The sequence below is a fragment of the Aythya marila genome (assembly GCF_965140915.1).
Source record: "Aythya marila genome assembly, chromosome: 4".
NCBI lineage: Eukaryota > Metazoa > Chordata > Aves > Anseriformes > Anatidae > Aythya > Aythya marila.
In genome coordinates, this window is record NC_139045.1 from 13,191,982 (window position 1) to 13,219,855 (window position 27,874).

The following is a 27,874-nucleotide window of genomic DNA, read 5'->3' on the forward strand; positions in this document are numbered from 1 at the left end:
GTAATCTGTGACCGACTGCCCCCGCTCAACTTCAGCTGGATTTATACCCATACCTCCCCCAAAATAGGGGAAGACATCGGTTAATGCGGGGCTGCTGTGGGACAGCACAGCCATTAGGAAGCCCCTGGTCCTTCCCGGTGCTTTTGTCCCACACAGGAGGTTGGGCAGCTCTCCTGCCATATGCTAAGGCTAGCTGATTAATAAAGACTGCCTTTGCTGCCATTAGCAGCTGTGCAACTCTTGTTTTATGACCCACGTACTTATCCTGGAGGGGTTAATATTACTTACTCTAGCCATAATTCACCCAGGCAGCTGGGAGACCTCTTGCTGCTCGGTGAAGATGGCTAGGCCGTTAGCCATTAGCAGAGGGAAATAATAGCCTGCACTGATGAAATTTCCATCAAGGTTAGGCTTATTTTATTTGAAACCACAGCTATCATTTGCCTAACAAATGAGGCACATTTAATTTGTTACGTGCTTTCAAAAGAGGCTAAAATTGAAGAGCCAGGTTTTCAGAAATGCTGAGCAGGCCACAACAGGGAAGGATTTTTTTTTTGGAGGGGGAAGGGTAGAAGGATATTGTTTTTCTGGAGAAATTTCGCTACGTTCAGCTTTGGGGACCTTTCACCAGTCAATGAAAAGACTAGGGGGATCTGCCAAACAGCTCTGGATCTAATGTTTTGGTGCATGTGTGGGAATTTTCTGGGAACTTGGGACCCTGTGGCCCAACCACTATGGAGATCTGCCTCCAGCCTTTCCAGGAGTGCCTTCTGAGAGGAAAGCCATGCCAGGCTTACCTAGAGGCTTGCGTTGGGGTTTTCGTTCAGTAATTCTTACAGCAAACAGAATTTTAAATCACTTCGGAAATAACCAATAACCACTTGGTGCCCCTGCCTGAGTAAGGAGATTGGAAATCATCACTGGCCTTAGAGTTGGAGACTGATTTATTCATAAATTGGGCACTGGATTTACACATCCCCAGTTTGGACAGGACAATTCCCTTGGTAGGGATGGTAGGGGAATGTTGTGCTTGCATTCACATCTCTATAGCAAAAGATTATTACTTCTGTTCTTTCTCCTGTTCTGCTCAAATTGTACGCTGGGTGTTTGCCTGCTTGCATCACGGTATTAGGTTTTACAACCCTCTATTAGCTTCCATTAGAGTTATTGTGCTTGATGGAAGATCAGAACAAATGTCTGCTTCAGCAATTCATTGGCCCCCTGACATTTACTTTAACTTTATTGTTGGTGCCTACCATGCCCTCGTACTGTAGCAGGAGAATAAACTTGCCAGTGCTATTGAATTATGCACTGCTGTGTGGGTTACTTCCAGAGTCAAGCAGTAAAAGGAAGCAAAAAGGTCAGCTTGGATACATTGCATCGCCCTAATCATGAGGTCATATGTTCAGCCTCAGCCTGTTTGTTTTATCTCTTACTTCCATCAGTACTGGCCTTTGCATACTCTGCAAGATGCCTGAAAATGTCTTTTCCTCACTGTGACTTTCAGTGGAGGGTCCTCCCACTAAGCCCAGCTTCAAGGCTCTGAAAGAGAAGATATTTTGTTTTGTAGGATAATAAGAAGGATCTGCTTGGCCGTGTATGACAGAAAGAGTGGGGTTTTGTGGAGGATATCACCACCTCATTGTGTCCAGGCGTGAGGGTGAAGTCACAGCCTTGGTGACACCCCCGTGAAATCCTGCATCCAGGGTGCTTTTGACTGTGTTGGGAGCACTGCAAGGTACTTGGTGCAGCAGGTGCTACAGCTCTCAGATATTAATTGGACATTAATTGGATTTGGATGTCAGCTGGAGTCACGCTTTCTTTAGAAGATAAGAGAAGGATGGTAGATATGCTCTGACCCTGTTGTGTGAACGCATGTGCATAATGAAACCTCTGCCAAGGAAACAAAACGGCCACGAAGTCTTTGCAATATCAGAAGTTGTCCCACAGCCCCTGTTTTGGCCCTGATGAAACCTGTCAGATGTTTGTCCCTCCAGAAAATGACCTCAGCTCCGTGGCCTTTAAAGCTGGCTGGTCCATCTGCATGCCACTATTTTTAAAAATCCCAGTTCAATCTTTCATACCATGTTTTCGTGTTTTTTATATCGCTGTCCGCCCCAGGCTGCAGGAAAATATTTTTGCCATTATGCCTGCTGATGTTTCAGCACATTTGCTCCCGTACCCGGCATCTTTCTTATTTCCTGTGATTTTTCTTCCCTAAAGTCATCTTCTCTGCAATTTCCCTCATTTTTATTCTACCATCCTCTTCTTCAGTAATTTCTCTGTGAGAAAGGTAGGGATGAAACAGCAAGCACGCCGCAGAAGGGTTGTTGTTAGTCCTTCCAGACAAAACTCCCTATTTCTCTTCCTTGGAGTATATGAAGCAGGCAGGAAAACACACCCTACCCAACAGCCATTACTTCACAGTCTTTTCAGTTGTAAGAATACAAGAGACGGTGGTCTAAACTAGAAAAATGTTAGCGAGGGTTGCACAGCATGGTTTCAGGTGTGCCAGTGCTCATTTGTAAATCTGGACTGAATCCTGCCAGCATGCTCAAATGAAGAGGAGAGCATTTTTTGACAGAGCTAGGAAAGTATGGGTTTGTGTGCTTAGATTTTTGGCAGGAAACACATTCTCTCTCCTTCAAATTAGCATTCTAAGACCAGATTTAACCAATTTGCAAAAGGCTAAAAACCACCCAAAACAACCAGAAATTAAATTTAGTTTGAACAGAATGTTTTCTTTTATCCCACAATCCTTTTTATTTTTAATCTTAATTTTTTTCACAATCAAGACAGAAAATGAAAAAAAAAAAAAAAAAAAAACAAAAAGAAAAAACAACTTTAGTCTCAAGTCAAAAAGAGATGTATTATTTTTACTTCATTTATTTTTCTTCAGCCTACCAGCAGAAAACTCAGTTATTTGTACCTTTTTTCTCTACTTCTTGCCTGCCTTGCAGCAACAGCCTGACCCTCAAAGAACTTTGTAAGATTGTTCCTGTTTTCTGCGGATGGTGGTGACTGTGTTAGTGTTTGACTTAAAGACTACTGCACTTTTGGGAAGAAATAACTAATAAGAAGCTTGTCTTCCGTGCAGCAATAATGAAGGGGAAGCTGTGGAGAGGTGCTTTACAGAAGGGAAGTTCCGAAGGAATGTTAGTTAAATGCATCCTTCTGGGCAGCAGTGAGCTTTGCTGTGTTACGTATAATTAATGCAAAAAGTTCAGTCATGTTTTTACACAACACCAGGCATGCATTTTAGTCAGCGTTTAGGGACTGATAGCAGAAGTTGGTTTTGACAGGACTGCATGGAGGACGCCTAAACTGCAGCTTCAAATGCTCGAAAGAATTAGGGAGGTTTGCTATGAGTAGGCCAGTCTGCGAAGGTGCATGGCCCAAGGGAAAATGGATGCATCAAATGCTGAGTAGCAGGTTTTTTTTTTTCTTCTGACACGAGTAAAAATTGCACTTCTTGGAATTTTGCAGTTTTCTGTAGGGCACACACAAATATTGTCTGTCATGATACATGTTAAGCTCCAGGGACAAACTGCAGGAAAATCCTGTCATTGATTTCTATATGTAAAGGGATTTGATGCAGCCATTCTTTAAAGGCCTGGGTGCCAATGGAGGAGGTTAAAATTCAGCCCCTGTGCTGACATGTGGCATTCTTCAGCTGCTTAGGAGATCAGGCAGCTGTAAGAATAGGATCTGGTTTCTATGGCATTAGCCTTGTGTGTTACAAGGAGAAATCATTCAATTTTTGAATATATGTTATCATTGCTCTAATGGGAAGAACAACACATTATCTCCTTTATTTGTCTTATCTATATCATCATACGCTTTAATTCTCTGAAGATGAGCATATGAACGTCTTCAGTTAGATCTCATTAAATCAGATGGGCTGTTGCTGTCAAATTGATGGAAGTAAGTTATTCATTTATAACTGAGCTAATTGATTTACTGAGAGGTAGAAGCTCTGTCTGCAATCTTTCTCTGGAATCTTGCTTTTACAATAAGCACCAGAAATTGAGGGAGGAAGAGAAATATCTGATTCCTAGCTGTTGGAAGATAAGACAATTGGAAATTTCATATGAAGAACCCAGCAGAGTTGGTCATTAAGCCTGACGGAGAAGTGGGACCTTCATTTAAATGTCATCCTGTGTAATTTCTCCTTATGCCTGGCATATTCCCTATGCATATGCGTTCCAGATTGGAGTGGCATATAATGAAGGAAGATTAGAAAGCAGCAATAGTATTCTTGTACTGGGCTGCTCGTAGAAAGGAGATGGGACTAGCTGCCCTGACCCCAATCCTCGTGGCATGGGAGAGGAAAGGGACAGCAGGTGAGGAGAGCAAGAAAGAAGGAAAAAAACATTATGGAAAGAGAGAGCTTCTCAAATAATTACACAGTGAATTTCTCTGTAGGTGAGTCATGAATTTTATGACTCAATTAGACAATAAGAGTCTTTTAATAGCAGATACAACCAAACAGCCTACTTGGTTTTCCCTTCCAGCAAGCCTTTATTTGAAGGCTTAAACCTTTTGCTCCTGAGTTAGTATGTTTTTAAGCTAAGAATCACTAGACTTATCACAGAAGTAGTGCCCACTGAGGTAAGGAGCACATCTCTTGTGTGCAAGCGCTAAGTTAAATTAACACCTGATTGCTAAATCCATGCAATGGAATTTGTCAGCTTTTTTCCTCATGTTTGTCTGAGCTATGTCATCTATTTGTGTTTCTTTTTTGTTTCTTCTGTGGGGCTGGGGGGCCTGGAGTAATGTCATACTAACAGTTAGGGACAACCTTTTCCCCTGCTTTCTCAATTGCAGATGAAGTCGGGGGAGATGGCTGCCAATATCGCCCGAGAACTTGCGGAGCACACGAAAAACCACTTGTACGCTGGTGATATCACGTACTCCGTGTCTGCCATGGTCCAGCTGGTCAACTTGCTTGATGTGCAGCTCCGAAACCTGACTCCAGGCGGGAAGGACAGCGCTGCACGCAGCTTAAATAAGGTAAAAACAAAGGGCCTTGGGAAAGGACAGGAGGCTGAAGAAAGGTTTGGCTGTCCCTGGAGAGCTATTAGAAATCTCATTCTGAACGAGTGCCATTTTAGGGCAGCCATTCTTTCTTAGTAGACAGGAGTACCTGGCAGTTTTTCGTTTACAGTGCATTTTATTCTGCTGAGAAACGAAACAGTTGTAAATGCCAAGTGTACTGTTGGTGCTGGGAAATGTATACCCTTAGATGTGTAGATATATGTACTCCTGGTACTTCATTGTGGTCTCAGCACTCGTGGCTCAGTATGAGAATAACTCAAGTGATACCATGGCAATTATTGTGGATTTGTGCCAACATGACTGAGACTAGACTTTTGCCCAGCGTTTCCAGTGCTGAATTGTCTGTGAAACGACATGTAATATAATCCAGAAAATTTGAATTTTTAAAACCCTGAGATGCAGAGACAGTCTGAGTTTTGATTTTTCATCTTGTAACATTAAAAGACGCTGGATGTGAAGGTCAAATGGGCACTTTTATGCATAAATATAAACAAAAGCAGATACACATTTATTTACACTTGAGATACATTTATCAAAGTCACATTAGATGGCAGCTTATTTACATCTAAGGTGCTTAAGATGTTTTAGTATTAGAGGGCCTTTGTAATAATTACCTGTGACAGTCCAGAAGCACATTTCTGCACAGTGACTCTGTGGTTTATGTGCCCTCTGAAGAAAAAGAATTACGAGTCATTTTGTCATTTCTATATTTAAGTGCACCTGCTACATACTAAAGATGCTAGACGTTGCCAATTATGGGAGAAAATATTGGCTGTGGAGTCTGTAAGAATATATTTAAAGCTGAGGTTTTCCTGGGTCCAGAGCCTTCTTCATCACTGAATCTCATGTAAATGCACAGGATGAGAATTATCTGGGACTCAGGCAGTGCATTGTGCAGGCCTGGTCATCAGAACAAAGTGAAGCTGAATCCTGTGGCTACCAGCACATGGTTATATTGGCCACCTACTTAAAATAAGACACCAGATATTGTTCTCAACTGTGTAGTTGGCTCGGACAGTTCGGGCATCCATGTAAGTGAGAACAGAATTTGGTCACAAGGTTATACGGGGAATAAATGATCCCAGCTAAGCCTAAAATTTCTTCCGTGTCTTCTGAAGAAACATATTTTTCAGGGAAGTAACGTTGTCTTTCTGTTGTAAAATATTATTGTGGACTTATTCTGTTTTAAATGAGAAGGGCTTCGGGATTGTTTAAAATTACAGCCACATGGGAATTAAGTCCTGCATATCATGTGCTTTGCATGTGCAAGGAATGGGGTTGTCCTGATGCTTTTAATTAGTGCTGCTTCCAGCTATTTTATAACAAAGTAGGTAATACTTGTATTAACTGTTACATCAGCATAACATTTTTGTTATAATCCAACCATGGTTTTATTTGAAATTATGGCGATATCTGACAATATGAGGTAAAACCAGCAATTAACGTCACCTACTAACGGGTTTCATGATTCTGGTCTGCTTGCTCTTCTGAATATGTCCTAGCCATACCCAACATTTTGTCACTTCAGCTTTGCAATCACATATTTTTCATCTTTTTATATCCTACCTTCCAATATTTGTTCCTATTACACGAAATGGGGTTGTATCTTGGGGAAAGGTGGGAGTTACCGTTGTCACGGGAAGGTTTGGAAAGGCAGAGTTGCTCAGCTCTGCTGTCCCTCCTGTGGCTCCCCGTGCAGATTCCCCCACCACCACCACCATCAGCTTTGCACAAGCAGCTCATACAAATCAATTGCACTCCACATTAAAATTCTGGACCGTGTGGAGTCCTGCAAAACAACGATGCGAGTCAGTGATCCAAATGACAGGCTCGGTAATTTACTTGCTCTCATTCCCCACTTAATTCTTTAGAAGAGCAACTGCTCTGTGTTCATTTAAGAATGCATGAATTTGACTTGGAAGTAGTATCGGGCAAACAAAAGGCAGCAGAGTTACTGCTCCATTTTCCCCTTCACTGATCAAGAGTATTTCCAGAAAAAAAAAGAAAAGAAAAAAAAAAGAAAAAAAAAAAAGGAAAAAGTAATTTACAAAGAGTTTTAGTTAGTGTTGTTTAGTCAGAAAGGAGAAATAAAGTAAGCACTAGCCATTAAATATTCTTTTAATCATTAAAGGAAATGTGCTGGGGATTTGCCTTCATGCTCCATCTGAAAGCATTCACCTGTGCTCTTATGTTTTTTTATTATTTTTTACAAGCTGATGTACAATGAATTAAGGTAAACTGGCATAATCAGAGTTTTTAAAAGCCATCATCTTTCAGGAGCCACTTTCCTGTCACTAAAAGCGTTGTGCTTTCCACTGGATCAGGCTTAATTAAGGTAATAATCGTTCTATAGCAGACTGGTGAGACCCCCAAGTAGATAGCTCTGTAATTTCCAGCAAATCTTTCTTTGATCTCCATTTGTGTATGAAAAGTCTTCATACTGGCCAAGTTTACCCAGAGAAGGTTTCTACTGTTAGAAATTGATGATTTAGAAATTGAAATTAGACACTGCCTGGTACCTGAGTGTACTTTGTTTGTTTCGAAGTCTCAGAACTCTTGGGGACAGATCTGGCTCTCAGCTGTCCTCATGGGATGGCACTGCTGGGAGCTGAGAGTATGTTACCCCAAATCTCCGTGGACAGGCATTTCCAACTCAGGTACATCAGCAAAAAGCAACCCAGCAAAACCAGTGGCTCCGAGCAGCCTGACTTTAGTTGCGCTGCTGCAGAGCGGTCTCATTTCTAGCTCACTGCTGCAGACAGCCTGCAAAGTCCCAGGGAGGTAAATAAGTGCCTGTTTGAATTTCATGACACACTGAAGTGCAGTTATCAGGCAGGAGGCATGCAAGTGCATATCAAAGTACAGTCTTAAATGTGGCTCCTATTAAGAAGGTGGGATTCTTTATGGAAAGGCTATTCAGCATATAAAGTATTTAGACCCAGTAATTACAAAGGAAAGCACAATGCAGTATAAGAGAAAATTGGAAAACTCAGTCCTAAACAAGCAGCTTAATCCAAAGAGGAGAAAATGGCCTCAACTGGAAATACTAAATCTGATTCCCATTTCCTAGTTATAAGCTTTTCAATGGCCATTCATGCATTCAGGAGCTCTGGGCAACGCTCTCTCCCACAGCTTCAGGTGTGATCACACTTGACGTGCTCCAGAGCTGGCATTAAGGTGAGATAAAGCTGGATGAGAGGCTCTGCCTTGAGCAGGTGTCTCAGGATGAGTCTAGGCCTAGATATATCCTGCGTACAGCTTGCTCCCTGCTTGTCCAAAGCTGGGTTATAGCTCACTATGCCATCAGCACTCTCCAGCTGCAGAGCCCACTCTCCTTTCACAAAAATAACAATTATCCCCATCCATCCCAGCCTTGTTTGACATGAAAACTCCAGGCTGTAAGGAAAAGGTTGTCTCCTGACCACCTCCACTTTACCTAAGTGTCTCTACCATCTAACAGCTGCTCTTGCAAAGTTCCCAGTGTGTGCTTAACTGAAAAAGGACTAACCTTTATTTCTGGAGCCCGTCCTTCCAGCCTTCCACTGCTGCCTAACTCGCATGCTTCCTTTGGTTTGGTTCGTTCTCAAGAGCTGTTTAAAAGAGAAATGAGGTTTTCGCATAGGCATTTTCTTCAAAATTTTTTCCCTTGTTCTGTCACTAACTTGTTTTTTCTATTCCGTCTTTAATCTGCTGTCTTTATGGACTCAGCTTCAGAAAAGGGAGCGCTCTTGCAGGGCCTATGTCCAGGTATTTCTTGTGTTTTTAATCCACATGTCCAGTTGTTGTTTGACTGAGTGACTGTGAAGTGGTTCTTGTCTGTCAATCTGATTTTACCACCTGTGTGGCAGCAAGTCCTAAGGTTAAGGTTACAGGATAATGTGATCATTTCATTATTCATTTCCCTTCCACACTTGCCAGGTTGTTCACAGCCTTGACAAAAATGTGGGACAAAAACTCCGAACAAGGAAGTGGGGGGGGGAAAAAAAAGGAGAGATCTGACAAGACCCATTCAGACACTGGAATAAGCAGAACAGTCTGGATGCATGCAATTCCAGAATGCAAAACCCCCTGCTCGCAGAGGTGTCTCCAGACCACCTGGGTTTTGCTAGCAACGTGTCACTCAAATAGCTGCTGCATGCAATTTCTTGTTTTTCCTTCTTCTCTTGCAAATTTAGAAACAATTCAAAATTGCAGCACTTGGCATGAGGGAGGAGGTAGAATCATAATGAAATGCAGAGTGTCCTCGCAGAGGGATGTAAGAAGGAGGAGAGTGCTGCAAACTAAATATAGGATTAGGAACATAACATCCCATAAAGTTCACCCAGCTGCCTGAATGTGCAGGCTCACATTGTGTTTACATGAACGAAGTTAAGTCCCAGTGTTTTGGAAAGACCTGCCTGTAGTCTTTTCAAGAGCGGGGCCTTGGGTCATGACGTTATTTATCCTGTCACCTAGGTTTGTAGCACTTGCTCCAGTGGCTTTTGTATAAAGCTGTTTGTATACTATGGGTGAGTTAATGCTGCTTTAAGAAATGTGAGTGTTTTACCTCCTAATTTCTGTCTTGTGCTTATGAACTTCGATGTTAAACTTACGGATGGTTGGTCATTATTTATGTGTGTATATATAACGGAGGTGTGAAAATGAAACCCATGTTTGCGGAGGGGGCTGTCAATACCTGATTTTTTTTCTGCATAGTGGAAGTTCCTACAGCTCATACTGACTTTATTTTGTGAGTGCATACTTCATTTAATCTGGAAGATTAGATGGCTTAGATTTCTAGGGCATTAAATATAAAACAGTTCACCTCTGTGCTGGTAGCGTGTCTGTCTTCCCTTTGGCCATGACAGCAAGCCATCCCTCATCTGTTCCCTAACATAAACGTTAATGGATAAAGATGAGTTATGGACTTACACGTATCATATCTGGACTGACCTCCCTTAGGATCATTTATCATTTTAAGGAAATTTTACCCTTCAGTGCTTACTCCCAGTTTGGCTATCTTGTCTACGGTTGAAACATGGTGAAGCTGGTTTGACCATGGACTGCACGATCCTGCTGGGGATATTGGATGCTACTCAACCTTGTCCTTTCCTTAGCTGCGCAGGTGCACTCTGCAGACTCATTGCAGGCTCCTGGTCTTTTTGTCTTCTTTCGAACAGTACTGAATAGTGGATTTAATATACTCTACAGAAATCTTAGCATTGATAGAATAAAAACTTGAATTCTGCATAGACTTAAGCTTACCATTAATTTCAAGGACTCCTTGCCTTTCACTTGGAAAGGCTACTTCTATGTTTAAACATTAATCATTTGCCTACCTCTGTAGTAGACCAAGGCTGATGAAAGCTCATTGCCTAAGCTGTTTAGTGTAAATATGAACAAAGCTGGTAAATCTATTGAAGAGGACAGTCCTGTAATGGAGGGCTTGAAGAAGGAATTAGATGACCTAATTGAACCTTTCCAGCTCAGCCTTGTAATATATGGAGGTATAATAATGTATCTAGACATATTTTCATACAGTATGTTTCCATTTGGAAAATCATGTTGCTGAAGTCAGCAAAAAATCTTGTGGGAGGAGTATTTTTCTGTGATAGCAATTAAACGTGACTGCAGGTATTCCTGTTACAGGCCACTTCTGCTTTACCAGGCAGTGAAATGTCTGGGCTGGCAAAGACAACTTAGCAATAATTTTTCAACAGATTTTAAATGGGGAAGTCCCAGATCTTGTGAAGTCACTGGGAGGTGGATGCTCCGTGGAACTATGCCACCGATGGCAGAGAAATTGAGTTTTCAGCCTTGCTGACATGATCTCCTTTTGCTGGTCCCTTTGTCATGAAGCGCATCCACAGCTGTGCTCCCTAGGCAAGGGAAAACACTGTACAGTTTATGTGAGAGATGCTCAGTAACTATAAAAATCAAATGTGCAATTGAAAACAGGTGAATTTGTGGGAAGGGGAGGGTAACTTGAGAAGATGATAATTACTGATATCAGTCTTAGTGGTTTCTTTGGGCTGACAAAACCTAAGTGGTTAGGACAGAGCCCCTGTGCCAGCTGAGGTGTAAAGTCCTATAAAGTCCAAAATAAATTAATAATATAAATAAATGTGTAAAATGGAACTGGAAATGTTCTGAGTTATTCAAAGATGAAACAGTGGGGACGCAGTATCAGATTACCATCTTATTTTTCTGGGTAATGTCATAATTAAAACAAGTATTGATTAGATATGTCTGTAAACTGCCACAATATTTATTGAGTTATAAACTCAGGGATTTTATTTAGTGAAGACAGAGATTATGGATGCTCCTCTTTTAGTTGCAAATGTGGTAGATGATCTCTTTTCTCTCAAAAATCCAACAAGAGCCAATCTGACGGGTGGTATGATAAATACATGTTAATATAACGGCCAGACAACAGCTTGGGGGTTTGCCAATCGCCGTGATGTTTAAGAAACTGCAGCATCAGTTTTAATTTGTGATAGTAGGAGTCGTCTAGATGGGCTGAGCTTACAGAGGTGGATGTCCAACAGGGGTGGGGTGAGTGGACTTGGAAGGGTTCTCCATCGGCTAAGGAGAGCTTGGAGCAGGTGACTGGCTTTTTAGTGGCTGAAGATCTCTGCACCAATTCCCCTTGGAGCTGCATCTCCCCGCATTACTCAGGCCCACCTTTCCACAGTTCCTGGCAGTCTATTTTGGGAAGGGAAGGAAGAAGTCTTTGTGCAGGAGAGTGAGTCACAATGGGTGACACACTGGGTGAGTGTAGCCTCATTTGGTGACTGATGTGTGACATAAGCTGGTCAGAATTTTCTGGATTTTTTTATTTTTTTTTTCAGAACTTACTCATTTTCTGAAGGTGTTTCTCCTTATAGTGAAGCTCTGGAGTGGAAGGAAACACTAAACATTTGTCTGCTGAGAGCTGTGAAACTTGGTTTGCTGTCACAGATTTCTTCCATGCCCTTTAGCAAGTGACGCATGCTCACTGTTTCCCAGCTCCTCATCTCATAATACTGTGGATACAATCCCCCTGACCTCTGGGAATACGAGAAGGGTAATAAAGTTAAAAAAAAAATAAAAAAAAAAATACATACACACAAAACCAACCCAAAACATTCAGATATTACAATAAGGGAGGCCCTATTAACATGGAATTCTTAAACATGGGAAACACAAGCTTTTAATAAAAGCTCACACCACACAGTCCAGACATGCAGAGTCCTCTTGAGCACGTGTGTGCTCTTGATTAGAGCGTCTGAACTCACCTCCTTGCTCTGCTTGGATTTTGTGGTCTGCAGCTGAGAGGCATCGTGAAGCCAGGCAGCAGCCCCTTCCCACGTGAAACTGCGTGCTGCATTTGAGATGCAGATCTCAGAGGGCAAAAACTTCCCGAGGGGGTCCCATTATTATAATTATTTTATTTTTTTTAAGCCAGTCTCAGTTTCTTCAAAGCTGGAGGACGGTGAATACAATAGATAGACTGAGTGGCTGTTCTGTGGGAGGTGTGGAAGGAAGCAGCAGAGCGTTGCTTTTGCAGCATTTTCCTGGCTTAACAGCATTTTCTGCTCTGGTTCCTGCTATCCTCTGGGCTGTCCTGTAAACCAGTTGGCCCTGTTTTGTAATTCGGGACTTGTCTGCACACTACATGGAGATTATGGAGGTGCCACCCACCCCATGAGGACCCCAAGAGCATCTGGGTGCAGGTGGCATTGCAGCCACCAGCGAGGCCAGTGCTGAGAGCCTGGCAGGGTCCAGGTAGCAGATGGCAGCCGGTGGCTGCAGTCAGCCTCAGCCTTCCAGTTCTCCTGGAAGTTTTCTGAACACCTCACCCTTGTAACACAGGCTGTTGGAATTGCTGTACTAAGCAAAAATGAAAGGCTTTCCCCCAGGGGATTCAAGCCATTAAGTTTAGGACTGAGTAAAAGAAGAGACTTTTTTTCTATTCTTTTTTCAAACCCAGCAGCTCTCGGTAGATAAAAGGTATGTCTGGGACTTTGCCAGTAATATTTAAAGTGGATTAATTCTGTTTTTTCTCCTTCTTGCTTGCTTGCTCAGTTGGCTCAAACTTCTGTGAGGATGAAACGAAAGAAACTTGTAGCTCTTGAGACGGAGAGTAAATTGAATTACGCCGCGTTTAGCTGTGTTCTTGTTGTGCCTGCAACAAGAAAGACTCTAACCTCCATTTATAGAGAAAGGGGCAAATTAATGAGGATTTTCGAGTTCCTTGTTTGGTCACTTAATTGGCTGTATGACAAAGAGCTCCACGGTGCGTGTCAAACAACTTTCAGAGTCCTCTAATGATTTGTGCCTTGCTCAACTCCTGATGCTATTCTGCGTGGCCTGTCAAGAGAGGTATCGTTGTTAAAGTGGCTGGAATAAATTGGTTAGCAGTGTGCATACAATGTAGGATATTAGCTATAGCTATGGGGAGTACTTTCAGCAGCTTTTTCAAGATAGCTAGATGTTTGCCCCTAAGCATCAAAGTGCCCCAAACTTTCATTTAATATAATTAAAAGGACATCTGAAAGAAGTGTGACTCACAGCAGGGTTCTGTGGGTTGGTAGCCCTTTTGTTAAAACTCTGTGAACTTAATATACTTCACAGCTTGATAAACCTGCACTTGATTTGTGTCAGTAAGAGCAAAAATATAAATCCCCACCCCGCGTGTTTCTGCTGCACTGAGCCTGTTGTTAGGGGAGAGGAGGATCAAAGCCGCAGCCTTGGGTTTGTGGCTGGAATCCCAAATTCTTCACGTAAATATTAAAAAGGAATATGACCACGAGTTCCTTTACCTACAGCTAAGCTACATGTATGATGATACTGTCACATGTAACACAGCAAAACTGAAAAAAAATATGTTTTCTGTGTTACTGTGTGCTCACTTTCTGCTTTAGGCTGACTCAGCCCTTAAACCTGGTGGCACAGGAAAAAGTCTCAATACGAGTTACCGTAGAGGCCAGTGGGGGATGTCCCTTTAATTTGGACCACTGGGAGAAAAGAAGAATCTCATGGCCACCCTAGGAGTTCCCTTGAAGGCTATGGATATTCCATCAAAGAAGCACTTATTGTTTGCAAGCCATTTTCTTTTTTTTTTCTACATCTTTAGTCACTTCCCCGGTGTAATTAGTCTAGCAGTTGCTTGTATAGTCTCAAATCCCAAACAGTAGGGCAGCAAATACAGATGATTCATAAATGCAGTTTTCAGCTTATTCTCCAGGGAAGATCTCATTAGATGAAATAGATCATATGTTATTTCCTTCTTCCCAATCAATTGCTTTTATTTCAGTCCTACAGATGCCTTCTGACCTTAAAATATTCTTCCTCATATACTAAGCAAAGTAAAAAACCATACCCTGTAATTTGTAACCACCTTTTATTTCTTAGATCTCCTATTTTATTTTATTTTTTTTTTTGTGCTCCCACTAGGAGATTACTGGTAGTTCAAGGCCAAGATTGCAAACCTTGCATGCCTAGTGCAAGACCATTAATTCCATAAGAAAGCTTTTGTAGATGGCCTAATTGTAATAAAGGTCAGTGCCTTTATTCCCACTGCAGTGAGTTCTCAGCGCCGCTGAAATTCAGGCTCTTTCTGATTCGGTACAGTTCCTGTGCCTGGAGCAGACACATTTTCTGTAGCATTTAAAAGAGGAGATTGCATGCTCTTTCTTGAAAACCTATACCCTGAATCTATGGAGTCATTTTGGAAATTCCTCTGCAAGGCCAGTTGAAGATCTCTACCTGCCTTCACCGTGAGTAGTAATCGTGGGTTTTGGTTCAGTTTGCCAAAACTGATACCATCAGTTGCCAGTCACCTCCTCTGGTATTAGACATGGACTGGTGTTTCTGGGTAAGTCTTGAAGGCAGATGTGGAGATTAGCAGTAGGTATTCTAATGATTTTAATTTTTAACCACGGTTCAGATAGATTCAATCTAAATATGTGTCTATCCATTTCAGTGATTATTGCTGTTGTTTTCGTATGACCAAATTGCTTTGCAAAAAGCCTTAGACATTGGCTGGGCTTCCCCATAAGGAATTGTCTCCAGTGTGCTTATTTATGCTTTGACCAGAGACTAATTTTAATTTGGAATAATAAATGACAAGAAAAAAAGATGCAAAGGTGAAGAGCCTTGTCAGACATATTTGAATGCCCATCTCAGCTAAGAAACAGGATGTAATGCCATCGTTTAGCCAAAAAGACCCTTTTCTTGTTTAGGGAACTGAGGAAATAACGTGTGCTTCTATTTTTGACCTAAGTCCTACATAGCAGGCAACTGTTTCGGTATGATTGGTGACCCTGCTGTAGAGGGATTGGGGTGCTGTTCTGAAGTCCATCATTTCATGAGCTGGTCCCTTTCAGTGCAATTATCTTACCAGAACCAGCTCTCCTCACATGCCCAAATCCAGGCTTTCATCCCCATCTTCTTATCTGGAGTGCCCATTTTGGCTATACCAGGTATATTCAGAGTTAATGGGAGCTTCTCTGGTACTGGTACTTTTTAGGGCCAGAGGCAACAATTGCACAGCTTCCAGAGGAACTTGTCTTCAATATCATCGATTGTGCCTTTAACTCAATTAGTTTGGAGTCTTGCAAATATTGATAGCTTTAAAAAAGGGGTTATTTTGGCACTGGGTGTTTCATATGAATACAGACAAAAATGAGCTATTCTTGAGCAAGGAGGCAGGTAAGCTCTTTTAAAGTACTACTAGTTTCTAGTAGAAAGAAGGGAAAAAAGAGCACAATATTGCAATCATTGAACCATATCCGCATTTCAGTGCGTCTACTCTCTGAAGTGTTTTTCATTTTCACTGTGCACTTTAGACCTGAAAGGGTTTTCGTGCTTTTTTTTCTCCACCGATTTACCATAAAATCTCAAGCTGCTATTAAAAAGTGGGCTAATAACATTTTTCGCATGCTTTGAATAAAGATGACGATGCACTTGTTTTGGAGTAGTACCCAGAGGCCTCAAGCAGGACCAGAACCTCAACCTGTAAGCACAGCCAAAGGCTGCATCTATGTGATTGCCCTCTATGGTCTTAGCACCACTGTTCTAGGAAAGAGTGAGCAAACCTTTCTTAGTGAAGCTGTACCAACAAACACCTTTTGTGCAGGGGCAGCTGTACAAGCACTGCTTTTTTTTTTTTTTTCATGCACCAGCCATGATTTCAGTCTATCAATGCAAAGCACAGCTTTGTTGACGGAGCTCCTTCTGTACTAATTTTTCAAAGTGCATTGCATCAAGTATTCCTGTTAGGTCAAGGAAGACGAGTGTTAGCAGTGTGAGATAGGGTTTTATAAGTTATAAAAAGCACATAGTTTTAGTAGAAATGTCATTGCAAAAGTGGTGCATTAATGCCATATGCCACTGTCCTTTTCACCCAGTGCTGCTACAGGAGCTTAGACTTTGATATAAGGTGCATGCAAAATAATTTATACTGTTTCCAGTCTCATCTTAAGGAGGTGCTGTTTTGTAAGGAAGGACAACCCGTGAATTTGAAAATTACTGAGCAGAGGCGCTCAACCAGCGTTCCCTGTAGGGCTTGCTGGTATTCACTTGGCACGAAGCAATATTTTCTCACACACCCTTGAAAATGTACTCCAGTCCTAAATTCATTGGGGTTTGCGTTCTTCCATCAGCTGCTTAGTGAAAGGCTAAAATGAACTATAAACATTTAGGATCTAACACCTTTAGGACCTAGCACCAGGAGAGTTGCTTAAGCACAGCACAACGAGCTCTGGTCCAAAATCGGCAATGAGATTAGCAGGCCTGACATCTCTTGGTAATTTTGAGGTTCAATTCCCAGCTGAAGACAGATTTTACATTACAGAGCCTACTTTTGTCAAACAGCAATGCTTTAGGTGTTGTTATGGTGAGAGACAAACAAAGGGATGTGGTGTCGCTGGGTATGTACTATCCTGTAGGTTTAAACCATGTGTCACATAGACAGATATTCTTGCCAGGCATTTCTAGAGGGGGAGAAGATAAAAATAAATCAACATGCAAAATTCAGTTTTATGCAATGAGGCAGCTGTCACAGAGGAAATCAATGGGACATATATGATCAGCCTTTTAGTGATGTGTAATTACTGTGAGACTCCTAATTAGTTGCCCTTTTGACAACGCAGCTTTTAATACCAATTTATAAGTGTTTGAGAAGGAAGTCTTACATGTTGTTTCTGTATTGTAACCTCGGGACAAAATCAAGAAACCATGAGCATATGCCCTTATCTGGGAAAAAAAAAATCTCCCTGTGTAATTTATTAACATTTATTTACATTGAATGTATACTCTGTGAGGCTGTATAGCCACCTAATGAAAGGAATCGCCATCCTGGGATTTATCTTCCACTCTTGGCATTACTCTTTTCTTAATGTCCAGTTGAAGCCACTGTTGGAGACAGAATATTAGACTCATTGGACCTGTCATCAGACCCAGAATGGTTGTTCTGTACGGGCTTGCATTAAGGGGATTTAGCATTCAGTGATTGTGTAGGTACCCTGATACCGTAGTCAGCATACAGCTACACCTACAGATCTCAGGATAAAAAAACAGATGGGACGTCTTCTTTCTTGGTGCTCTTTTTCCCTCATTTATCCGTACTTTAAGGCTGCAAACAAGCAAGCTATGCCTTTTGAAAGCACTCCCTTGATGTCATTTAAGTTACTTTTGTCCTTCTCCCTGGGCATATATGTGCATATGCTGTTCATTCTTAAAGCCTCTGCAACCTTGGCATTGGTTTTGTGCTGTGCTGTAGGGGACATAGAGTTATGTTGGAGTCCATGAGGCTCACAAGAGTGCTTTGGCTCACTTGGAAGTTGTTCATCTAGTTGAGCTGCTTTTGGAAGAGGAATAAGACAGGGGAGAGAAGAAAAATACAACAGTGGAATACCTTCAGCTTGGGAAGCAGGGACAAGGTCTTCAGTAAGGGTTCATGCAGAACCCTTAAATAGGTTTTGTGTCCTTCAGGGACAGGATTAAACTCACGTGTTTTTGGGTACCTATATGAAGATGATCCTTCCTTCTACTTTGACTGGGAAGAGACACTAGAGAGCTTCTGGGCTCCTGACTGTGCTGCATGTTAAATTCTTGAAGCGAGGTGGGATGGAACTGAGTCAAAACTTCCTTAGCTCCCTCTGAAAATACCCACCTTTATCACCATCACCAAGGGTCTCAGATAAAACCCAACAAGTCATCAGCTCCCTAGCAGACCTGTCTCATGCTTTCTTCATTTCAAAGGTCATCTGTCAGGGCTAACCCTTCTGCTGGTCACTGAGAGGCTTTGCTGGAAGACTGGCACTGCTGCTCCTATGCTGGAGCTTCATCAGACCACAAAGTCATTGGAGTTGGTGCCAAACCCACCTAAACCACAAAGCCTCAGCTTAAATGCAAAGACACAGGCAAGTACTTGTCCCATGTGCCTGACTTTCCTCAGTTCCTGGTTCCCTGCCCAACTTTTCCCAGTTGGCATCTCTGTCTCAAGAGACACTGTTGCTTTAACAGCTGTTTTGTTTCATTTAAACACCTACCTCAGCTCATGTCCAAAATGCAAACATTTCATTAGCACCTCATCTCCTTGGCTTCAGCCTGCAGCACTCAGCCATAATGAAGTGCTGCACTCAGAAATATAATGCGGGGAACACTTGATTAATGCACTGAGGCAGGTGAGGGGATTGACCCTCTGGGAAAAGCTATGGACTAAATTCATCTTGGTTGTAATGCCAGTGATGACAGTCTACCAACTTCACTCAGATCTCTGCTAAGGACCCGAACCAAAGTCCTTGGAAATCTTTCCAGAGTTTTAGTGTCAGACCCAGGATCCAAAGTGATATGATGTAGCTGATTTCAAGTTTAGTCATTTCTAGAGGATGCTCAGCATCACAATGCCCATTGGATGGAGAGCACACATTTTGCAGGAGGAATCTAACCGAGGTTCTCTGTCAAGCTTTGTATGCATACATGCACAATGCTTTGTTAATAAATAAATAAATAAATGCTAATTATTTTTTTTCCTGGGGAAATATCTTTGCAGCATAAGTTTAACCATAACACAAATATGTCATCATCTGTTTCATATTTAGACAAATAAGCATTGCCTTTCCATCCACAGCCAGGAGCTAGATCTGCTGCAAAGACTATTTCCACCACTCAGATATTGATGAAAGCATGTTGTTTTAGCAGAGATTTAAAAACGCTATTAACAACTGAGCTAAATAGAAGTAAGGCAAATTGTAGTCTGCACAGTAATATTGAAAGGTGAGAAAAATCCTTATTTTCTGCTTTCAAGGAATATAAGATCTTTGTGAGAAAACTCCATGTTGTGTAGAGCCAGCACAGCAAAATAGTTGATTTTTTTGGTGACTGTGAAAGAATAACACCTCCTTTTTGCCTGAAAGGAGATAAGCTACCAAAGTAAACTACTGAATTTTATTAAGAGCTACAGCGATTAGGCTTCAAGATTTTAAAATGCTGAAAAAAAAAACCACACTTAAACGCAATGTTTTTTTAGTATTTCTTTTTGGCTGTTGAAGTTGCTAACCTGTTTTTTCTGTGCACACACCACATTTGTTAAGATAATTTTTAGACTACTTAGGAAAATTAGTTTAATAATTAGTTTAAGAAATTGATGTATGGTTAGTAATTTCTGCTTAACAGCAAATGAGAACAGGATCCCAGCTCTGGAATGTAAAAGCTTTACAAGAAAAAGATTTTTGCAGTGGCAATAAAGGAAGAGATTTTCTGCCATTTCAGTTTGCTTCAGTGATGGAAGCATTGACTACTTTATACTTCGGAAACCAAGCTGTGAGGCTCAGGAGAAATGTTGTCTATTAATCACAGGACCAGGGCAATAGCTTCCAGGGAGGGAAAGATCTGCTGAAGGTAAAGGAGAGATTTGTCAGAAAAGCAACTGAGTTAAGTTGTCATTAATTAGGTTGGAGAGTAGGGGCTTTTTACTGTCAGGGTGCCTGATTCTGCCTCTGTCTTCCAACAGGAGCTGTGGTGATATGAGAAACATCCAACCTGAAGGACATTTAAGATTAGGATGCACATGGCATTATCTAAGTGAAACGTCTTTGCTGGGATTAAAAGCACTAGCAGTGGCAGGTCTAGATGTCCTTGCTTCTCCTTGAACCTTGTTGTAATTGACAATTCTTGAAGGTCACATGGAGATAACAATAAAATACAATTCTGGTTCAGTGTGACCTAGAGTTGATATCAGCATGCCTTGCACTGGGAATCATAGAATCACTAAGGTTGGAAAAGATCTCCAAGATCATTTGGTCCAACCATCCCCCTACCATCACTGTCACCCACTAAGCCATGTCCCCAAGCACCATGTCCCACTTTTTCTTGAACACCCCCAGGGACGGTGACTCCACCACCTCCCTGGGCAACCCGTCCCAATCCCTGACTGCTCTTTCTGAGAAGAAATGTCTCCTCATTTCCAACCTGAACCTCCCCTGGGGCAACTTGAGGCCATTCCCTCTAATCCTGTTACTAGTTATCTGTGAGAAGGGGCTAACCCCCAGCTCCCTACACCTTCCTTTCAGGTAGATGGAGAGAGTAATGAGGCATTTGTGCCATGTGTTACTATTGTAAGGCTCTTCCTTAGCATTCTGCTGGAGAACAGTCAGGAGTAAATACTGAAGTATTTTCATTAAAGTGAGCCATGGAGGGTACTTTAGGCTTGCAACATGTAGAAATCCCATGGGAATGTCTTTGCTTTGACGATCAGAGGTATGGGTTTGATGACTGCGCTTTCAACACGCAGAAAATTGTTGAGAATGGCGCCTTCATCTCAAAGGGCAGGTTGGATTCTGTAGTCAGCGATAGATGGTAATGGAGGTGTTTCTTTGTGGGGCAGGCCTGCCTCATAGCTAGACACTAACCAGCAGAAGAAAACACTGTCAAAGTATATTATTTATCTCCGCACTATCAGTTTCACCAGCTGGTGTGGCTGGTCTCACCGAAAATCCTTGCCTGGAAGACAGCTGAGTCGGTTCTGCTTAGTTACTAAGCAGAGGTCTAAGGCTGAGCGAAACCTTCAGGTTGGGTAGGCCTCTAGCGCTGTAATTTAGCGATCACAAGGCCGGCGTGGTTCCGTGTGACCCTGGATGTGCTCTTAGATTAACCCGTGGGAAGCTCTCCATAGGAAGGCTCTTTGTGCAGGGCAGCCCGGGGCGCAAGGTGCACCACAGGAGGTCCTGAGGTTGTTAGTGTGGGGCCGGCTCCTTCCTGAACGGAGCAATTTGAAATGTCACGGCTTATCAAAGTCTCTGTGGGGGCACCTGCTGGTTCTCTGGATGAAGCGGCGTAACTCAACTATCTCTGCATCGCCGTGACAGCCTGACAGAGGTTGTGTGATGGGAAGTGTTCTCTATCGAGCCTAACCCATGCAGATAGTTCCTGAATAGCTTCCATGAGTGCCCCAGCCCTGCTTCCGAATTCTGGTGCAGCCGATAGCAGCAACCTGCTTCACGAATGGGTTTTGAAATATATTTTCATGCACGTTTCCTTAGGGATTTCTCCACCCCTACTCTGCCACCCCTAGTTCTTAATTCCTTCTTAATCTGAGCACAGCCTGCGTTAGAATAAAATCAAGACCTCTCCTTCTTGTGTCTAATGCAATAAATGATAACTAACTCCATTTTAGGCTGCCCTGATGGTCAGGGAGAGAAAATGTTGCCCTGTCCCTATAAACTAATGTGTGTGGAGGAGGGAAATGAGTGCATGTCAGAGGTCTCGACTTTAGGTTTGCTAAAGTCCTTTCTTACTCAGCTCCTCTCCCTTGCAGGCCATGGTGGAGACGGTGAACAACCTCCTGCAGCCACAGGCTCTGAATGCATGGAGGGACCTCAACGCAAGTGAACAGCAGCGAGCAGCCACCAAGTTACTCGACACCGTGGAGGACAGTGCCTTCGTGCTGGCCGATAACCTGCTGAAGACGGACATCGTCCGGGAAAACACCGACAATATCCGTAAGAAGCAGAGCCCATAAATACTGAGAGCAGCCAGAAGGAGAGAAAGGGCTGGGGAGCCTGGTTTCTGTCTTGGCTATACATTAACTGGAGAGCAATCTGTTAGATGTGGCTTGGCATTTTGTCTGGAAGACTTAGAAATCTTTCCAGAAGAGCCTAAAGGAATAAGGCAACTCTCTACCCTTGAAATCCCATGGAAAATGAACACCTAAGCTGCCTTTATTACTCCTGGCTTTAAGTGCAAAATATCTACTAGGGCAATGAGAGCATCGCTTCACAGGGAGATGGTTCACTGTAATGCAATTGTGTTTCATTTCATACAAATTTGTGTCTTTATTTGGCTGATTGTTGATTTTAATTAAAAAACAAGCATGATGGAAAGCACCAGCACTCCCACTGTGCATATGTAAAATGAGAACAACTCTTCTTTCTTTTTCTATGAATACAGATCCTGAGCACTGATAACATTTACAGAAAGTAGCAATCGCCAGTGGCAAAGAAGTAACATTTTCAGATTTTCATTTTAACCATTGTCCTTAATATCCTGAGGTTCTTGTTTACAAGAACTGGTTGTCTTTTGTGTTCCACAGAGAGTAGAATTTATTTGCTTTTTTTTTTAATTAAATTTAAAACTTCTTCAGGGCAGAGATTTAAAAAGAAATAGGAGTCCAAACAGAGTCTAGTGTGAAACACTGCAACTTGATTCCTCTGCTTTCAGGTGGTCTGGAGCACCATTTTGTAACTTCAAAGTATTGCGCAGAGGATTGTTTCAGTAGTGATTTTTCTTACTGTTGGTCTCTTTTGCATACAGAGCTGGAGGTTGCGAGGCTGAGCACAGATGGGAATCTGGAAGATCTGAAGTTTCCCCAGAACCTGGGCCATGGTAGCGCCATTCAGCTGTCAGCAAATACCTTGAAACAAAATGGTCGAAATGGTAGGTCCAGAACCTCTGGCCATGCTGGCTTTCCGAATCAGTCATGCTTAAGGCATTGTTTATGAACAGCTTGTAAACATTGTTTTGTGTTTAACCAATTGTGAGCATAGCATTAATCACTGTGTTAATATTTACATTAATGTTAATGCCAGCTTCCCAAGCCCTTAACTGCATGTTAAGCTGGCTGACAAGGAATGTATTGTTTTGCCGAGTGACTGACAGCCTTCAAAAGCATTACGTTTTGGTAAAAATGCACCAGATCCCTAAATGATGTTTCTGTTGGGGCACTGTGCTGAGTCCAGAAAAGTCCTTTTAACTACTATTGTCTGCAGTGGGAGCCTTTGTACAGGATAAGAGGCTTGTTTGAGTAACCTGTTCCACAGTGGGGCACTCTGCAAGTATCTGAAAAGAGAGGGAAGAAATAATAGTAGCAAAAATTAGTAATAAGCCAGTGTAGCAGGAAAGGTTGATTAACTGTTAAGAGTCTAAATCTTCATTGCCTCTCTCTCTGTAGCTTATGAAGCTACTGATATACCATAAATTAAAGATGATGTTGTACGTGAGCTGTCTTTAAGCTGCCAAGTCATTTATTTCCAGATCAGGAATTTGAACAGACACATTTGTTGATTTCTCCAGCCCCACTGTAGACCAACTTCAAAGTGCCAGGCTTTCTACTAATGGGCCTGACATGCTCCTATTTATGCGTTCCTTTAAAGCTTGTACTTCGTTTGGGTGCTTTACCACTCTGCAAGGAGTGTGCATTCTATGGGGGCTGTCTTTTCAACATTAACCTGTGCGTAGGGGGAAAGCACTCTACTACAGACTTTGATCACTGTAGGCAAAGCATAGAATGATAGGACATTATTACAGCCAGACCAGTTGCATTAAAACTGCCAAAATTTCTGACAATTTTTGAGAGAATAATTTGGTCTGGGGATTCAGAAAGAGAGCTTTGCCATAGAATTCCTTGATGGGATTTGGTACTTTTGTATGTATGATTTAAAGAGGAAAGTTTCATTTAGAGTTGGCCTAAAACCCAAGATGAGTAGCAAAATTGCAGTGGGATGTGTATTTCACTCCACTAGTGGACTTCGGAGTAGATTAAATAAAAAATAAAAAAATTAAAAAAAAAAAAAAAAACAGAGAAAGAGAAGTTTTGTTGGCAGCAGGGAAGGGAGAGTCTGTATTTCTGAGCATGATATCAGTGGAGTTCTGGTCAAATCAGGAGACTCACATCAATTTGTACCAGCTTTACACCCACGCAGAGATTGCCAAAGACCTGGGAATAAAATTGTCATAGGATTTGGGTTGGGAAGGGCCCAGCGTCATCAGTGCTTCACCTTCTGCAGAAGCTGGGGTGAAACAAAAGATGCTTCCCCACAGCTAATATTTATAAGGCAAACTAATCACATTTGGTTCTTATTTGTAGTCTGTGAAATAATGTGCAAAACTGAAGGCAAACTGGATGGTCTTGGCTTAAAAAAAACGGTTGGTTGTATGTTGTGGGGTTTTTTCTGCAGGCTCCCTGCAGGTGGATTTTTATGGAAAGAGGAGCTATCAGATTGGCAAATTTCTGCAATTTCTGTTTTATCCTTCATGTGAGATTGGAAGTGTGTTGGAAAGTTTTGGATTTCTTTTCCCAGATTTGACCCCACACTTTCTGAGGTTGTCTTAATGTATTAAAGGACTTTGCACTAGACTAAATTATATTATGCATATATTATATATTATATTATATGGCATCTCCATGGCAGACCGGAATGAAATATGTTTCCCAAACATTGCCAGAGAATAGTGTTATGTCAGATGGGAAATGGGCCACCTGGCCTCTTTTCCCTGGAGCCCATTACTCCCACTTATGCCAAAAATAAGCCCACCTTTGCTTCTGCTCTTCTCATCCTTGGACCTCCTCTCGCACCTCATGGTGCTCATTGGAATAGGCACGAGAAGGTGAATTTTCATATGCCACATCTTGGTCCTTTCACGTTTTCTCAAAAAAAGTTCTAAAGTTGGTTCAGAGAAGAGGTTTGTTGTCTAAAACAAAACCTAGTGCGATGACCTGGATATCGAACTTCTCCCTCCCCTTCTAGGTGAAATCAGGGTGGCCTTTGTGCTGTACAACAACCTGGGCACCTATCTCTCCACGGAGAATGCCAGCATGAAATTAGGAACAGAAGCAATGTCGACTAATCACTCCGTCATTGTCAACTCACCTGTCATCACGGCAGCAATAAACAAAGAGTTCAGCAATAAGGTTTACCTAGCTGATCCCGTGGTGTTTACTGTCAAGCATATCAAGGTGAGTGAGTTTGAAAAGCTTTTTATTTTTTCTTTTCAATTTCTAAAACAAAGTGCCACAAAAGTTGGCTGATCTGAGGCCCCCAGCAGACCTTGATTAGATTTAGAATTATACATTTTTTCCTCTTCACTTTGTGTTATTTATGGTGAATGTCTCTTTTACATTGCATTAATAAAAGTAACGAAAGTCTACTTTGAGCTGATGTCCATTGCTCAGTTGCTGACACACGTCATTCTGTAATTAAAAACTAACAATATATTAGAATGGGCCATAATGTTATTTTATCATGGTGGCAGGGGATATTAGAGGAAAGTGGAATTACAGTGAAAGAGGACAGCTAGTCCTATTAGCCAAGCACAGTCATTGCAAAAGTTGATTGCTTAAAGCAATTAATTTCTCTGCTCTGCAATGCAAATGAAGCAATCTGGTTTTTAGAGCTGAATTTAGTCTATGTCTGAAATTAATCAAGAACAAAGAACTAAGTTTGCATTAGCAAACAGAGCAGCAACAACCTAACTTTCTCTGGTGTCGACAAGTAATACTTGACATCTAAGTCATTGCTGATTATTTATCTAAAATTAAAGGGTAAGAGTTACAAAATGCCTCTGGGAAAAAATAAAGAAAGAAAGAAAGCATTTAGAAATCTCTGAAACCCTATCATTTTACTGCATTTACTCATTGCTTTCTTGCAGCAGTCAGAAGAAAATTTCAATCCAAACTGTTCATTCTGGAGCTATACCAAGCGTACAATGACAGGGTATTGGTCCACCCAAGGATGTCGCCTCCTGACAACTAACAAGACACACACCACGTGCTCGTGTAACCACCTAACCAACTTCGCAGTCCTGATGGCACACGTGGAGGTTAAGGTAGGCATTGCAAATTCACAGGCTGCCAATGGACTGGTCAGAAAAAGTGGCTAATGTAACACAATTTATGTGTGACCCCCACAAAGGGCAGCTGCTCAGGGAAATTGCTGTGTGATGGCAACTCACACCAACAAATGGTGGGAAATACCTCACGTAAACCTTCTTTCTGCAACATAGTGAAAAAGGAGACAGTCACACCTATGCGAAGGCTGCCCTGAGCTCCTGGCATGGGAAGTTCAGAGCTGCAGAAGACAAGTGAGCAGAATTGGCCGTTAGTACTACATCCTTTGCTTTACTGGTCCAGAACATCTCCTGGTAGTGGGACAGGATCAGACAGAGCCTGCCTTGTGGGGTGTGAGTCGGGTGCCTTGCTTGCAGGGCAAATACAATGCTGCAATTATTTGTGAGGTGCATGTGTGGAGACGTTTTTTCCAGCCACCAGCTAAAGATACGTTCTCTGTGTCTCACTATGTGGCAGCAAGCTATGCATAAAAAGGAAGCTATTATACCATCCTGTCTGGATTGTCCATTCACCCAAGGCTTCTACATGAGCAGTTAGTTCCTTTGCCTGCATTTAGGTCTGTGGTGTAATGCTGGTTTCTCACACGACTACCCCCACTGGGGCTAATGAAGTTACTCCTGAAAATACGGGATTTTCAGTTGGGATTATTTTCAAGAACAGGATAATGGTTGAGTCAGTCCTCCATGTCCTGAGCTGTCTTGGCACTCTTGAGTGAGATTGAAAACAATCTCACCTGATATAGAAAGAAGAGAAAGCCCTGATTCCTGAAGGACTTTGTCTTCACGATTTTCTGTGTTGTAGTGTCTCCATTTTGTGTGCCTGGCACCACTGCAGAATTCACTGTTTTGAGATAGATCCTGTAGGAGCTTCTGTGCAGGCAGAATATTTCAGAGCCACTTCCATGGCTGCATAACCACAAAAGCTATTATAATTTTAAAAGACCTTTTCTTAAATAGTCTTCCAGTGTCATTCCTTTGTATATTTTTGTTTCACTTAATAATCTGAAGAGGAATGTGAAGAGCTGCAATAAAATATATATTAAAGCACTGTCATGCATGACCAAAGCTCTGCAAAAAAAAGAAATGAGAGCCTGGCGGCTCATTTGCCACAACAGCTGGGTCCAGCTGAGAAGGACAGGATGGATCTGCTGCTGCAGAATGACATATTCATTGTATTCTGCAGGATTCACTACCAGTCCAGGAGATGTGTCATCAAATGGCTGTGGCATTATCCTGGGGGTTGTCTGAAGAAATGCCCTATTCAGAGCACATGCTTACAGGATAATGGTATTGAGCAGTCTGAGTCCATTTTTGCCAGTTTCCCACAACTGCTTGAATTTTCACAAGCAATGTATGTTTGTCTGGTTATCGCCTGCCTGGATTGAACAGATATACCTGAGTCACCGAAGTCAGAGGTTGCACCTGGGAAATGCAGATAGCTTTCCACTCCACTGGTGTGAATGAACGTGAGCTGTACTGCACGGTGCAGATACGGGCTAGCACTGAACAGGTCCCTTCCCAAACTTCACGTAACTGTTGAGTGACCTCCCTGTCCTTATCTCAATCCTTGAGGCCTTTTCTTCATATTTTCTCCCCCTTTCCCTTTTAGGAGAGGGAGTGAGAGAGTGGTTGTGGTGGAGCTTAGCTGTCCGGCTGAGTAAAACCACCCCAGGTGGTGGTTTAAAAATAAATGGGGATTGTTGTCATCCATTGACTCACACTCATA

The 27,874-nt window shown here is 42.1% G+C and overlaps 1 protein-coding gene across 6 annotated transcripts in view; it reads left to right on the forward strand.

Annotated features, from left to right (window-relative positions):
* Window positions 1–27,874, forward strand: part of ADGRL3 (adhesion G protein-coupled receptor L3) — a 509,447-nt gene that overhangs the window by 408,509 nt on the left and 73,064 nt on the right. For 5 of the 6 annotated variants that reach the window (XM_082759666.1, XM_082759667.1, XM_082759662.1 and 2 more), the window contains 5 exons: window positions 4,828–5,013; window positions 21,842–22,025; window positions 22,837–22,959; window positions 25,050–25,258; window positions 25,951–26,127. In XM_082759666.1, the coding sequence (XP_082615792.1) occupies window positions 4,828–5,013; window positions 21,842–22,025; window positions 22,837–22,959; window positions 25,050–25,258; window positions 25,951–26,127 (879 nt within the window). The remainder of the gene's footprint in view (window positions 1–4,827; window positions 5,014–21,841; window positions 22,026–22,836; window positions 22,960–25,049; window positions 25,259–25,950; window positions 26,128–27,874) is intronic. The other variant, XM_082759663.1, reaches the window with a different exon arrangement.